This window comes from Lingula anatina, chromosome 5 (assembly GCF_051362555.1).
Source record: "Lingula anatina isolate TDL-2025a chromosome 5, LinAna3.0, whole genome shotgun sequence".
NCBI lineage: Eukaryota > Metazoa > Brachiopoda > Lingulata > Lingulida > Lingulidae > Lingula > Lingula anatina.
Window position 1 is genome coordinate 5,175,623 of NC_141771.1, and position 14,647 is coordinate 5,190,269.

Below are 14,647 nucleotides of genomic sequence, written 5' to 3' on the forward strand. Positions count from 1 at the left end.
AACATCCAATATGCGGTAGGCTTATCTTCATTTCGAATGGCTGATAGTCTGGTGCCATGGTCGATTCGACCCTTGGCTACTTATGATGCCACTTAATATATTTTAGCGTCCGATTTCTTGCTGCGTCCCATATTTTTCTTTGTGTCATACCTGTGTTTTTCTTTAGTTGATTTTATAACAGGAGTAAGAAATTCAATAATTAAAAAATTATTTCAAATATAGTAAAAGTTAATTACAAACATTGATAAATAAATGTTTAGGCCTATATATTGTTGCATATTGTAATGTACATTGACATTTTTCTCTTCAGTCAACAGCGCCGTTTGAGAGAGCTACACTGTACTTGACAGGTGCTCGTCGGCATGCACATACCTAAGATTAATGACATTTTAATGTAGTCTTATTGTCCAATTCGTCGTGTCCATTAATGTTTACATGAGCGTTAATGTAAATCTGTCATTTGCCGTCGCTGTCTCTCTAAAACTGGTCACGCACAATCACTTTATGGTCTAGGAAGGCCTGTCCAAGGCATGATAGGGTATAAAGAACGGTGGGTGAAAGTTAACGGAGAGATAGAAAGATAGTAATGTACATATTCTGCTTTTAAGGAGTCTACTTGAATAATCACTGGTAGCAACCCGTTGTACTCATCCACATTATCATAAGATCCAGTAGTATCAACATTTATTGTAATCTATCATTGTACGAGTTGTTGAATAAAGAAAACGCGAAAAAAAAAAAAAAAAAAAAACGGTTTCGTCACAAGCTTGAAAAGTGTCAAATAAACTTCAGGGCGTGAAACCAAATAGTGGCAGCATTTACCTTTATCTTCTTATCTTAACTACCGTATAATTGTCAAAGAAAAAGCTAAAGTTACTTTCTCATTGCCTGTGGATATAGTAGGTATGGCAGCCCACATGCCTGTCAACATTGGTGTTTGGCATTGTTCGACAATTACGGTCAATTTTGGGAAATGTGAAATGTAAGTCATTAAAAAGATATCTCATAGGACTTGACTGCCAAGTGCGACTACTGTTCAGAATATCCCATCAAAATTTTTGAATTTAAACGAAAACATCTATCTCCACCTAAGAAATTGTGGTGAAATGGTTTTCCGGAAGGCGTTGAAATAACAAATGCGATGAAAAATGTTAGCAAAGTTATATAAAGATTAAAAAAAAAAAAAAAAAAAACATTTTAAAAGCAGACCAAATAGCCTGTCACCATTTGGTTCAAGTTGAATCAATAGCATGGCTTGTTGGATAGTAGCTTCTTGTTATTCATTTTGACCAAATATTGATCTTACTTTAAATTTTTTGAAAGCTTTTCCTGTTCTTTTAATTCTTCATTATTTTGACTGTAAAGAAATATGAAAGCGAGGTTGACGCAGTGCATTGGGGTGTTCAGGGATGTTCAGGTTCCTGGCTTCACATCCAGTGTTGTTATGGCCGGCTAGTCAATAAGGGCGAAAGGTGAAATCAAGTAGCTTGCCGGTGACCCGTAGATTACTCAAGTCAAGCTCTCCTCCCCGTGGTACACCCTGGAAACTAGGTCCTAGCGGGCCTAGGCTAACGAGGCTCTGGCTAAGGGAAGGAAAACCCTGATATAAAACCTACCGCGGGGGGCCAACAACCCTCCCGGTTCAAATAAATGTTACAGAAACCACAAACTTCTACTGGCCTAGCACGTAGCCAGAGATAGGGCCAAATGGAAAGAAGTGACTGTTATGTCCCACACGGGACGAAGAGGAATGATGATGATGATGATGATGATGACGCAGTGCATTGGAACCCAGCTGTCATAAGATATGGACTCCGGATATCAGTTGAATCCTACGATATGGATTCCGCGCGTGAAACATTAAATCCACAGTTAATGTGCGTTTATTAAGCAAGGTAAAAGGTGGTGTCAAGAAGTTCCAAGCAACTGAAAGTAAATTAAGTAATTTCAATTTCACAAAATGATTTTTTCGGCATTTAACAGTTCGTAAATATACCATTTGTATACTATGTATAATATCTGAATATCTGAACGCGACACCAGACTGCTTAATCAAGACATCTGCTGCAAATATTTGAAATAATTTTATTCACTGTCCGTTTTCAAACTGACCCTTAAATGATACAATTACACAGAATAATACCGAGTTGATATAGATTACAAGTCAGCATAAATGCAATAAGTACAACTAAGGATTCAAGGTATCCATTTACTCGAATGACTCATGTAGCATGTACCATGATACAAGGATGTATGGAGCTTAATTAGGAGGTACAGTAAATGATTTACATATGCAGTAGTACGAACATTTCAGTACCAGAATTCATTATAGAACCAATTTCTATTCTAAGTACACAGTTATATACTGAGCAATTCTTTTAATATACACAATTAAAAACATTTTCATAATAAACCAAACAATACATTTGCATAGTTGAAATTCCCAAACAATTTGGAATTGTTTTACCTTCATATTTTTCACTACAAAATTTTACTGCTGCATGTTAATTTTTTTTATTTTCCACTAATAAGACTCCATTGTCTATAGAAAATATTTGGCCAGTGTTTTTTGTTATGTTTGGTATGTTTGCAGTGCCAACATACCAAATTAAAACATATTGGTACTAGAATCTACAAAATTTTCTTCCGCTCAATTCAAACAATAAAAAAAAACTTTACAAGGCAAAAATAAACAAATAAAAATAAATTGTCTTACATTATAAGTAGTTTTTATAAAAAATCACAATAATATTTTAACATAATTAAATGCAACGGAGCATCACAGAAGGCAATCAGTAAAGCTTTAACTTACATTATAAATATTACTATCAATCTACAGCAAGAGAGAAAGAGCAGGGGAGGTGTGGGGGTCCATAACAAAGACTGAGCTACTTCAAAAAGCAGTCTACAAAGATGTCCCACCACACCTCAGACAGCTAATTTTGTCAATAGAAAATTAATCATGTCTGTCAAAACATTATAAGTCAAATTAGACTGAACTAAACAACAAATATGTGCTAATTCAGTTGATAAACAATCCCTGATCATCACCACCATTTCTCATACATTATCTTATTTTTTGGCACTCCTGAATTCAGCAGAAATCCCTCCACGGCATTAGACATAGTGGAGGGTCCACAAATATAGCACAGTAGTTTCTCCGTGTTAAGTTTTTCTAAAGCCTCTGTAACATCATCCTCTCCTATTCTGCCATCTGAATAAAAATAGTAATAATTACATGAAAACTGCATATCAATAAATTTAACTGTTACCGATTTGTTGACAAAGAAGTTTTCAACATATTCTAATAACAGTAGCAATTTTTTACTGACAATTGTCTTAATTTAAACAAAGATGAGAGAGAAAGAGAAAGAGAGAGAGAGAGAGAGTGATCTTAGGAGGCTTAAGTTGCATAAATGAACTTATAGACACATACTCCTCATGTGCGTGCTTTCTTTATTTTCTGGTTGCTGGGTGACGAAGAACTTGTAGAAAATGTTGGAACTTTTGTCTGCCAATTCTTTGATGTGATCCTGAAAATATATGAGTTGTTTTCATCGCTTGTTATAACTGTGCCCTGCTTGAGGTTTATTCTTTTCGTTTACCCAAAAATTACAATAATGAACATGCATGTCTTAAATTCTTAATCTATCCATATATTTTCATTTTTCAATATCAATTTTAGCCTCATTTTACATTAAATTTATCATGTATTCATGAGCACATACACACACACATGAACACACATACTTGTCTATGTGTACCAACCGAGGACATCAGCACAACACCATACAACCGAGGACATCTTATTCCTTGGTTAAATCAAAATAAAAACATTCAATTTAGGGTAAAATCTATTCGAGTATGAATGTTATAAATTAATTTTTTATAAAAACTAATTTTTTGCTGACAAGAATTTTACATTCTAACCGAGGACACACACGGACACACACACGGACAGACACTACACATTACAACCGAGGACATGCATGCATCTACATGTAATAATGATTGTACTTTTAATGCAAAGCAAATTTTATATAGCGTTACTTTGCAGCAATTCACATTTTTATGAAATTCTTTCATATTTAAGGTAAATTCCAAAATAACACCAGAGGTGATGATTAAATGAACAGTTATACAATATTTAATGCTGGGCTTTGCCACTTTTTTAGATTTGAAGATTATGAGATAAAACATCAATTAATTTAGGAAAAGAAAGGATACTGATGAAATAAAATAAAAGACCAAAGAAATTCGTTTTCAAACATTTTATTTTCATAATGCTTATTTTCTATTTAGCACTCTTTTATTATCATGAATTTTATATTTTGATAACACAAAGTGTCGTCCATTGGATACAGACTTGCACAGTACACAATTTTACAATTGAGGACATCATGCCAGCAGCACCCAAAATTGTGCTTTCTTCCAATTTGATGCAATATTATATAATGCTTAACAGCATAATGATCATCAATTTTTTATAATAAAATATTAGTATCATGAATATTCAGAAAATGTGACTAGCAAAGGTTTTCAGGTTCATGGAACTCCAAAGTCATACTTTGAAAATGCTAAATGTATACAAGAGAGCACTGTACTGAAATGGGTTTCTTTCCATTTTTAACTTTTTTACATAAAATAATACAGTTTACTGCCATTTCACATGATCAACTAAGAAAATTGTTGAGATGGCAAAAATATCAATATAACAAGTTTAAATGTCCAATTTCCTCCATTCCGAACATTGTGAATGATTGAATCTGACAAACTACAATGATACGAGTTCATTTCCATTTTGGCACTTTTTTTACACAATACAAGATAACAGGTTTACCACCATTTTTATATAATCAACTAGCAATATTGTCAGGACGCAGAAATTGTCAAACAACCCATTTTACATATCTAGTAAATTCAATAATGAGACTGTTTACATGCCTGACAATCAAATCTGAGGAAAACCACTTATATACAAATAAAAGCTGAAGTCCCTCAAAACTCAACCAATCAATCTTCTTTTTAAATTTGATTTGTATATAGATAACATTGATCACTCTTGTGAGTTTAATGACAACAGGCCTATCGGTTCTCCCTGAAATGTGCTTACAGTGTTTCTTATATGCTGAAAAAAAAACAGCATAAAATTTGAAAGAAAAGGGCCTGGTCATGCTGATTTTCAATCTTGACCATTCTTTTACTCATAATAATCAGTTCTGTGAGTTTCATGAAAACAGGCTTTAAGTTATTGGTTCTTCCTGAAATGTGCTTACAGTGTTACTTATATGCTTAAAAAAAAACAGCATAACATTTGAAAGAAAAGGGCCTGTTCATGCTGATTTTCAATCTTGACCATTCTTTTACTAATAATCATCAGTTCTGTGAGTTTCATGAAAACAGGCTTATTGGTTCTCCTTGAAATGTGCTTACAGTGTTACATATATGCTGAAAAAAAAACCAGCATAACATTTGAAAGAAAAGGGCCTGGTCATGCTGATTTTCAATCTTGATCATTCTTTTTAATTTACTAATAATCATCAGTTCTCTGAGTTTCATGAAAAGAGGCCTATTGGTTCTCCTTGAAGTGTGTTTACAGTGTTGCATGAACACTGAAAAAAGGAGAAAAAAATGCAAAACTTTTGAAAATAATCACCCCTTTTCCTCCATTTTGAGACACTGTATTACACAGTACATGATAACATGTTTACCGTCATATTTATATAATCAACTAGCAATGTTGTAAAGATGCAGAAAATTTCAGACAAACACTAACATATTTACATATAGTTAGTTCAATAACGAAACTGTCAACATGCCTGACAATCAAATCTGAGGAAAACCATTTATATACAAATAAAAGCTGAAGTCCCTCAAAACTCAACCAATCAATCTTATTTTTAAACTTGATTTGTATATAGATAACATTGATTACTCCTGTGAGTTTCTTGAAAACAGGCTTATTGGTTCTCCCTGAAATGTGCTTACAGTGTTACTTATATGCTGAAAAAAAAAAAAAAACAGCATAACATTTGAAAGAAAAGGGCCTGGTCATGCTGATTTTCAATCTTGACCATTCTTTTACTTATAATCATCAGTTCTGTGAGTTTTATGAAAAGAAGCCTATTGGCTCTCCTTGAAATGTGTTTACAGTGTTGCATGTACAATGAAAAAAGGAGAAAAAATGCAAAACTTTTGAAAATAATCACCCCATTGCCTCCATTTTGAGACACTGTATTACACAGTACATGATAACATGTTTACCATCATATTTATATAATCAACTAGCAATGTTGTAAAGATGCAGAAAATTTCAGACAAACACTAACATATTTACATATCTAGTTAGTTCAATAACGAAACTGTCAACATGCCTGACAATCAAATCTGAGGAAAACCACTTATATATATCAAAACAAGGCACAACTTCCACAAAACTCAACCAATCAATCCTATTTTCAAACTTGATTTGTATATTGGTAACATTGATCACTCCTGTGAGTTTAATGACAACAGGCCTATCGGTTCTCCCTGAAATGTGCTTACAGTGTTACTTATATGCTGAAAATGGCAGAAAATAAACAGCATAACTTTTGACAAAAAATGGCCCGGATATGCCGATTTTTGATCTTGACAACCCTTTTACTAATAATCATCAGTTCTGTGAGTTTCATGACAATAGACCTATTGCTTCTCCTTGAACTGTGTTTACAGTGTTGCATGTATGCTGAAAAAAGCAAAAACAACAGCAAATTTTCTGAAAAAAAAAAAGCAGCCCACTATGAAGATTTTCAAACTTTCATAATGTCATAGCCTTCTTCAAACTGTCAGGGGTAGATTAATTCATAGTTAGCTAAGGGGCCCTTTACACTGGACGGCGTCCTTTCTGTGTCCTGTAGTACGGATCCATTTGAGAGTACAAAATTATAATACTTAACTTTCTGACAACTGGCCAATCACCAAATATTCATTTTTTTCAACCAAAGCAATGCTTGTACCTCCTTTCTACGACCACAGTGATGCCAGTTTCTTGGTCGCACAAAGGACGCCGCCCCACTGGCAGGGCTAGACACTAACTTTTATGAGCACCTGTCCTTCGGACAGGTGGTCACAAACTTGACCTGTCCGATTTTCAAACCAACCTGTCCAACAAAACCAATATTTTTTTTTCTATTCATACCCAAAACTTTGTAAATTAATATGTGTAGTCATACATTTAATGTATTTATTACCAAAATACTCAATCAAATGAGCTGGGAAAATGCACCTTAAAGTGAATTTATTTTCAGGTAAAAAGTTGTTTTTTCATACTTGTGAACTCCTGAAGATTAAATCTTGCATATAAGGCTGCATTCCCAGAGCTTTTAGATCGATCTATCCCCACGGGGAGTCTCACTAGATTACTGTCAGATAATCCGGCTTAAATGTCCGTCCCACCTACTACAAGCTGTAAGGGGGTAATTAACTTTCGTGTCCGCTCGGCTGACAGCTATTCTGCGTGAACCCCCAGGGAGTTAGGTCGATCTAAAGTAGATCGATCTAATCTCTGGAAATGGGGTCTAAGTCTGATTTAACATAGTTCCAATCAGGGCTTCTCCTAGGATTTGGGGTACAGGGTCTACTAATTGTAAATATGCAATTTGATAACAGATTACATGAAGTTTAACCACAGCTTAAAAAAAAAAAAGAAAAAAAATACCCTGAGCGGCAAGTGGGGAGGGGGTACTGTTAAATTAATTTTATTAAAATATTCAAAATTAATAATATTTGAATATAGTTCAATGAAAAGTTCAATAATATTCATTTTATAATACTTATATCTATGTTAACAATTTAACTTCTTTTTTGGGTTATCATGTGTTTGATTTTTTTAAATATATGAATTAAATAAAATCAGTATAAAATGTTCCCCTTCTTTTTATTAAAATTCTCATATTTTTTATTACTAATTTCTTCCTTACATCAATATCATACTGGTATATGACAGCAATGTTAATTTATCATATTCCAGCTGAGCACTATTTTTTAACTGTAAATAACAAAGGTGATACTAGAATCATAAAAGAAAACACCATACAAAATTTCAGGTTATATTTTGGCAAATAAACAACATTTCAACAAGATCTTCAGTCCAAAAGATTTCACTTTCTATAGTAAGTAGATAGCATACAACGTATTTGATTGACAGGCAGTATGTTGCCTTGACAACGAACTAGATATAGCCAGTTCATCCAGTTCAATCTGGCTTTGTACCCAGGCAGCACAGTAGTTGTGTAGTTTCTGTTTTTGGAACGGTCTTTACTACTAGAGCACGTAGATTTTGAACTAAATAAATATAAAGTAAAGAACCTGATATGTGAATAAATTTTGTCTGATGAAGTTCTGGAGGGTGTTCTCTTTCATAATTTGGCGGTAAGTTTACTCAGACTTCGTTTTGCGACTGCATGTGTTTTGTGCCAAAAGTAGGTCACTCTTTTCAATGCCGTCTAGGAAGGGAATAAAAGACGTTAGTATGCAACAAAATATTTTTTTTTAAAGATTTTTGCTCCAAATTTCTCACAAAACATGACCTGTCCGTCGGACAGCCAACCCTGCAACTTCACCTGTCCGAACTGATTTTTACCTGTCCCGGACAGGCGCTAATGTCGAGCCCAGTGTAAAGGGGGTTTACGGACGATCCATTTACCCTTTTCATTTAATTCTTGCACCCTCAAAAGATTGTCGGTCCTAAGATCTACCGAGTGAGCCACAAATTCAGACAGTTCTTCTTTATTTAAACCACTCCAAGTCAGTTGTACTAATAAAGAAGCGTGCCGTAATATGTACAGTGCGATGATAGTTATGTAGTTACGTAACGGCTTAGGAGAGCTTAATTTGATAAAAAAGACCTTTAGTTTAAAAATATGAACTTACTGAATATATAGACATCTGAGATATAACATTAGTTTCAGTTTAGTCTGCCCTTCACAGCACAACCGAGGACGCGGAATTTGGTCCGCCCTTTACAGCACAACCGAGGACGCGTGTGTATAGCCCGATTTCAGACAAAAAGTTGGACAGTATTTCTGATACACTCGTGGCGGGAATTTGGCCCGCGCTATACAGCATAACCGAGGACTGGCTCAGAATAGCGTCAAATTTCACCACCTAACTTGAAATGGGCCCCTTTATGCATTCCACTGCTTATGTCAACCGAGGACGTCCTCGGTTGGAGGTGTGTCCTCGGTTAGTGGGTTTCGGGCAGGTGTGTGTCCTCGGTTAGAATGCGTGCACAAGAGCACACACACACACACACACACACACACACACACACGAACATACACACACATGTACACACACACACACACACACACACACACACACAGACAAACCATACCCTATAGAGCAATTCCTCCCTGGCTGAGGAAGAATACAGCAGCACCACCTTCCTCTCTCTATCACAATATTCCAGCTGTAAGTTGACAAAATGCTGCAGTATGGAATAAATAGGGTTCTTGCCCACGCCCCCAGCAACCAGTAACAGGTCTGTATGTTCCTCCGCTGTCTGGGGGTCATAATAGAAATCACCACCTGCTCTCACTGACACTGCATCACCCTCTTTGCACTATCGAATAGAAAAAAAATGATTCAGATTCTGTTTCAATTAGTAATTTCAACATTTGTTCTGGTGATACTGAAACAAATATCTTAGGGCCATTCCCATAGATTAAAGCAATTATTATAATTCAGAGGTGGATTGAGGTTGTCTTATGGGTCTTCTGGAAGACAGTCAGATTTTGAAGTTTACATTATCGGGTATCTATTTTTTTTTTTGGTCGGAAGACTGTCAAAAATGGAGGATAGATCAACAAAGATAATTTGGAAGACTGTCAGAAAATGTTGCTGGATCCGCCCCTGTAATTAGAAAAATTACTCTGAAAAAAGAAAGAAATCAACTGTTACAGAGGATTATAAAATACACACACAATCTTGTATTTCTTGTATTTAATGTTCACAGGTTTTTGTCATTGATTGCTATTGTACATACTACAGTAGTCATGGACACTAGTATGCATGTGCATTTTTTTATAGTAAGTGAATAAACTGATTTAATATGTATTTAAATTGACTTACTCAATCCTGTATATAGTGGTAATTTCAGAATGATGATCTTGAGACTTTTATGAAACAAATTTTAAAATCAACCTCTTCCTCTCACCTTGCTGTGCACCCACTGGGCAGGAGGGTGGTCACTCGCCTTGACCCCCAGTTTAATGACCCCCTCCTCTTTTAATGTCTTGGGTGCTGAACTGATGGAAAACCCACCCACTGTCTTCACATCTGGGATGAAGAAATCCACCCTGGGGAAATAACAATGTCAAATCACACAACTTATAATCATTCATTTCTGATTTTACCAACATGTAACAGAACAATGAGAACATTAGGAAATGTGATTTATGAAACATTTTTTTTTTGTGCCTTATGCACCAATATGCACTGGCAAAATTGTATATGTATAAATGCATTATATTATATTTTAATGTACATGAAAATAACAATATGACAGTAGGGCCACAATGCACTAAACTAAAACACTAAGCTACGATATAACTACATCATTACACTCTCACAGCTTTTATTTGGTGTTCCTCGGGGGAGCGTTCTTGGCCCTCTAAAGTTTTGTGTTTACACGTTACCCCTTGGAGCAATTCTGCATTATCATAATATAGGTTACCACTTTTACTCAGTTGTACACATCTTGTAACATCCATGATCCAGCATTGTCTGTGAATACCATTGTTGATTGCATATCAGACCTCAGAGGTTGGCTCATTTCAAACAAATTAAAGATAAATGATGGAAAAACAGAATTTTTAGTCATTACTCAACCCTACAACAAGGGCCTTGCTCACAACTTGCAACTTAAAATTGGAGTTTTTATGGCATTTTCCTCCCCCCATGTAAAAAATTTAGGAGTATACTTTGATTCTACACTTTCAATGGACAAACAGATCTCCAACATCACAAGGTCTTGTTTATTCAACATTCGGAATATTGGCACCATAAGGAAACATCTGAATCAATCATCTGCTGCTACAGTTATACACTCATTGGTAACTTCCAGGCTAGACTATTGCAATTCTGTATTATATGGATGTCCAGATGATAAGATCAAAAGATTACAACGCATCCAGAATATCTCAGCACGGCTTTTAATGCTACAGCCTAGGGATTGCCATATCACTCCAATTTTAAAGCAGCTGCACTGGTTACCAGTTAGGGACAGAATTTTATTTAAGGTTTTAGTTTTTACACATGCTGCTTTTTATAATCTAGCTCCACCATATATAACTGATCTAGTCAAACATTATAGCCCTCAAAGATCCCTGAGGTCTGGTAACAAACTTTTACTGAAAGTTCCAAAATCAAGGTTAAAATCATATGGTGACATATCATTTTGTGTAGCTGCACCAGTAGAGTGGAATAAGTTGCCAATTTTTATTAGACAAATAGAACCACAAGAATCTTTTAAAAAGGAATTGAAAACTCATATTTTTAAGACATTTTATTCATGAATTTTAAATTTTACAATTTTAAAGAAACCTTGTATTTTTTACTTTTAATTACTGTTTATTACAATTTAGTTTAGCTCTTATTTGTATAATATATATCTTAACCATTTTATATCTATAAACTTCTTTGTATTTTATGTTGTACAGTCTATTGAACACTTTGTGGACTTTAGACTTGAAATAAATATATTATTATTATTATTATTATTAAGAATTATATCATGTAAGTATCTCTAAAGAAGTTAGTAAAATAATAATTATACTGATAATAGTGAATTGTAACTGAATTTAATCAGTAATTAGCCTGACTGAAATAAACTTACCACTGCCCAGCCTTGAAGGTGAAATCTTTCCTCTTCACATGTAATTTGAGCTGCTTGACAGAGGGAGAAATGTGCTTCACTTCATTCACTACAGCAGGGCAGACCAACTACAAATAAGAAAAAAATACTTAGATCAAGGGATGACTCTTTACCTTTGAATTTCATACAAATTGTAAATAAAATTATCTTGTTACAACATTTTCTTTTTTGTGTGTGTTTGTGTTAGTCATGTCTTGTAACATGCAGTATTTATTAAAGCAGTGAAGGTATGGGAAAAGTAAGAAATACATGTAATCTCAAGTCGATATGATGTTATTATTCAAAGTAACCAATTTCTTCATTACAGCATGGAAAAACGCCAGGATTTCATGTCAGTATTCTATATTTTCCATAGTTCAAGGTCCCCAAAACCTTGCAGGTATGGGAATATACTAGTACCTGTAAACATCTGACCTTAAAGCAGAGCTCTGCATAGGAATCAAGACTGCAGCATAATCTATACACAAATTTGCCTTTAAATCCCCCACTAATATTTGTTTATCAATATACTTTGTTTTTCTTATATTAAAAAAAAAAAAGAGATTTACAATGTTGTAAAAATTTCAGTAAAATTGACAGAGAAATACAGAGGCTATGCATAGCCATAAAAATCTTGTAAACTGTAACATGTTAAACCTATTATAATGAGTTTGTTACCTCTGATACTGCATTCCTGGTGTTACATGTATAAAAAAAACTACTATTTTGCTTCAGACAGTGTGTCTAGGTAAATTGCAATGCTTTCAAAAGAAATTTACTAAGGCTTTGGCTCCACCTATAGTTCACTATCAGGGCACAGCAATTGCTGTAGGAAGTACTAGTATGCATCAATACGCTACCTCCTCTACTAGTACTCTTAGACCAAGTTTACATACCTAGATCGATCCAACAGCATCGATCCATCTCCAAGGGATTTCTCATTAAATTGCTTTTAGCTTACACAGCCTAATGTAGATGTCTGGCACGCCTACTGAAGCTACTAAACCATATAATTAATTAGCAGCTTCAGTAGGCATGACAGACATATGAGCTGCTCAAGCTGACTGCAATTTAGCAAGAATCCCCTTGGAGATAGTCCAAACCACAGTCAGTACAATAGGGTCTGGGAATGGTCTCTAACACTGATACAGCCGAGTCAATCATACCTCTATCCTGGAGTTGTTGGCAGTTATGTCCAAATGATCCTGCTGGTCTTTGCCATGAGCTGAACTAGTCATTATACATCTACAAAATAGAATGAAAAAAAAAATAAAATCAATAATTTTTTTTCACACCCCCAGTATAATAATGATAATTATAATAAAACAAAATTAATAAAAATCAAATTCCAGTTCTTTAATTAAAAATCCTTTTTTTAAATGCATTTATTAAAATCAATTTTAATAAAATGAATTGGGCAGATGTCAATTTTGTTGCCAAATATCGGGCAGTGACGCGCCAATGAACAACCAAACATGTTGGGCCAATGCTCTCTTGCTACCTGGATTTTTTCTCAAATTGCCAGCGTAACCTCATTCCCCCTTGAAAATGAAGAGGAAATTACCCCAGCATAATGCACTGTTTAATAGCCCCCACTTTAAATTAATTATTTAAATATATTATAACAATAAAAGAATAATATTAATTTTTATATAAATTATCAATTAATAAAAAAAAAACACCTTCAAGTTCTACAGGAACATACAAGAAAGCACTACCATTTCATATTTTACAGTGAATGTATATAACATAGAAAATCTGAAGACAAATTATTACACTGTGTATAATGAACTGAATCCACAAATTGAGAGAAGTCAGCTAAGATGTCTTTTTTCCCCTTCTTTTCTAAACATCTAAGGCATTTAAAGGTAAATTCGAAAACAAACCATGCAACTGGAAATCATATTGCCCTACAAGTTGAACACAGGCAAATCAGAAATCTGACTAAACACTTAAAAATAGAAAGTAATCTTGCAGTAATGTAAAGGTCAACAGGCAACTGCAGACAACCAGGCGTGCTCTGTATACAGTGTACATGGCTAACACTTCTACCTGGAAATACCTGAAAGGTACGCACACCTCACCTTACTTTAACTTTGTCTGGTATTCTCGCCCATATGAAGGTTAAATGATGATATACACGGTTTCTCTAATTTACGACGGATACAAAAAGATAACAACCAATCTACCATGAACGTCTAAAAGTTTGCAAGGGAAGTCACCTTCCAAGTATGGTCCGAAATGGAGGATGCACTCTTGAAATTGTGAGAAATCCTATGAGCGTCTTCATGTTGCTGCCAGCGCTCCAAGCTATTCTAGTCCCCACGCAAGAATGAAGCGAGGCATCTGTCTATTAACCAAAGGGGAGGGACATAAGTCTGGCTCTGTGAGAGTGGATAACCCTTGCCCCAAATGAAAAAAAATATACATGTATATATCGCACTTGTTCAATTTTGTTTAGGCTTTAACCGCATCTTACATGTGTGTCATGCATACCTATTATTTCCAAAACAGGCGTATATTTGAAATGAAATTTTCCCTAACGCGATATAGGTTTCATAAGCATGCAATATGAGTTAAACAAACACGGGATTCCTCACGTCTAAAGTTTTGTTGCATCACAAACTAGGTCACTTGAACTGGGTCAAACTTAAGCCCGCAAATATTGATGCTGAAATTTATACATTCATGATTTTTATACTTTAAAATCTATAAATATTCACTACATATATCTTTAACTTAAAAAAGCTG

At 34.6% G+C, this 14,647-nt stretch overlaps 1 protein-coding gene across 2 annotated transcripts; it reads right to left on the reverse strand.

The window, feature by feature from the left end:
• Positions 1–2,071: 2,071 nt before the first annotated feature.
• LOC106176075 (oxidoreductase NAD-binding domain-containing protein 1) lies at positions 2,072–14,545 on the reverse strand. 2 transcript variants are annotated; one of them, XM_087012442.1, is made up of 8 exons: positions 14,497–14,536; positions 14,119–14,298; positions 13,063–13,141; positions 11,879–11,985; positions 10,199–10,340; positions 9,377–9,604; positions 3,437–3,533; positions 2,072–3,214 (listed from the first exon to the last, which is right to left on the reverse strand). In XM_087012442.1, exons 2-8 carry the CDS (start codon positions 14,184–14,186, stop codon positions 3,048–3,050), a joined length of 888 nt encoding a protein of 295 aa, XP_086868568.1. In that variant the 5' UTR covers positions 14,187–14,298; positions 14,497–14,536; the 3' UTR covers positions 2,072–3,047. The 2 variants fall into 2 exon arrangements, with proteins under 2 accessions (XP_086868568.1, XP_086868569.1); XM_087012443.1 differs by lacking the exon at positions 14,119–14,298 and having other exon boundaries at positions 14,393–14,545.
• Positions 14,546–14,647: the final 102 nt, after the last annotated feature.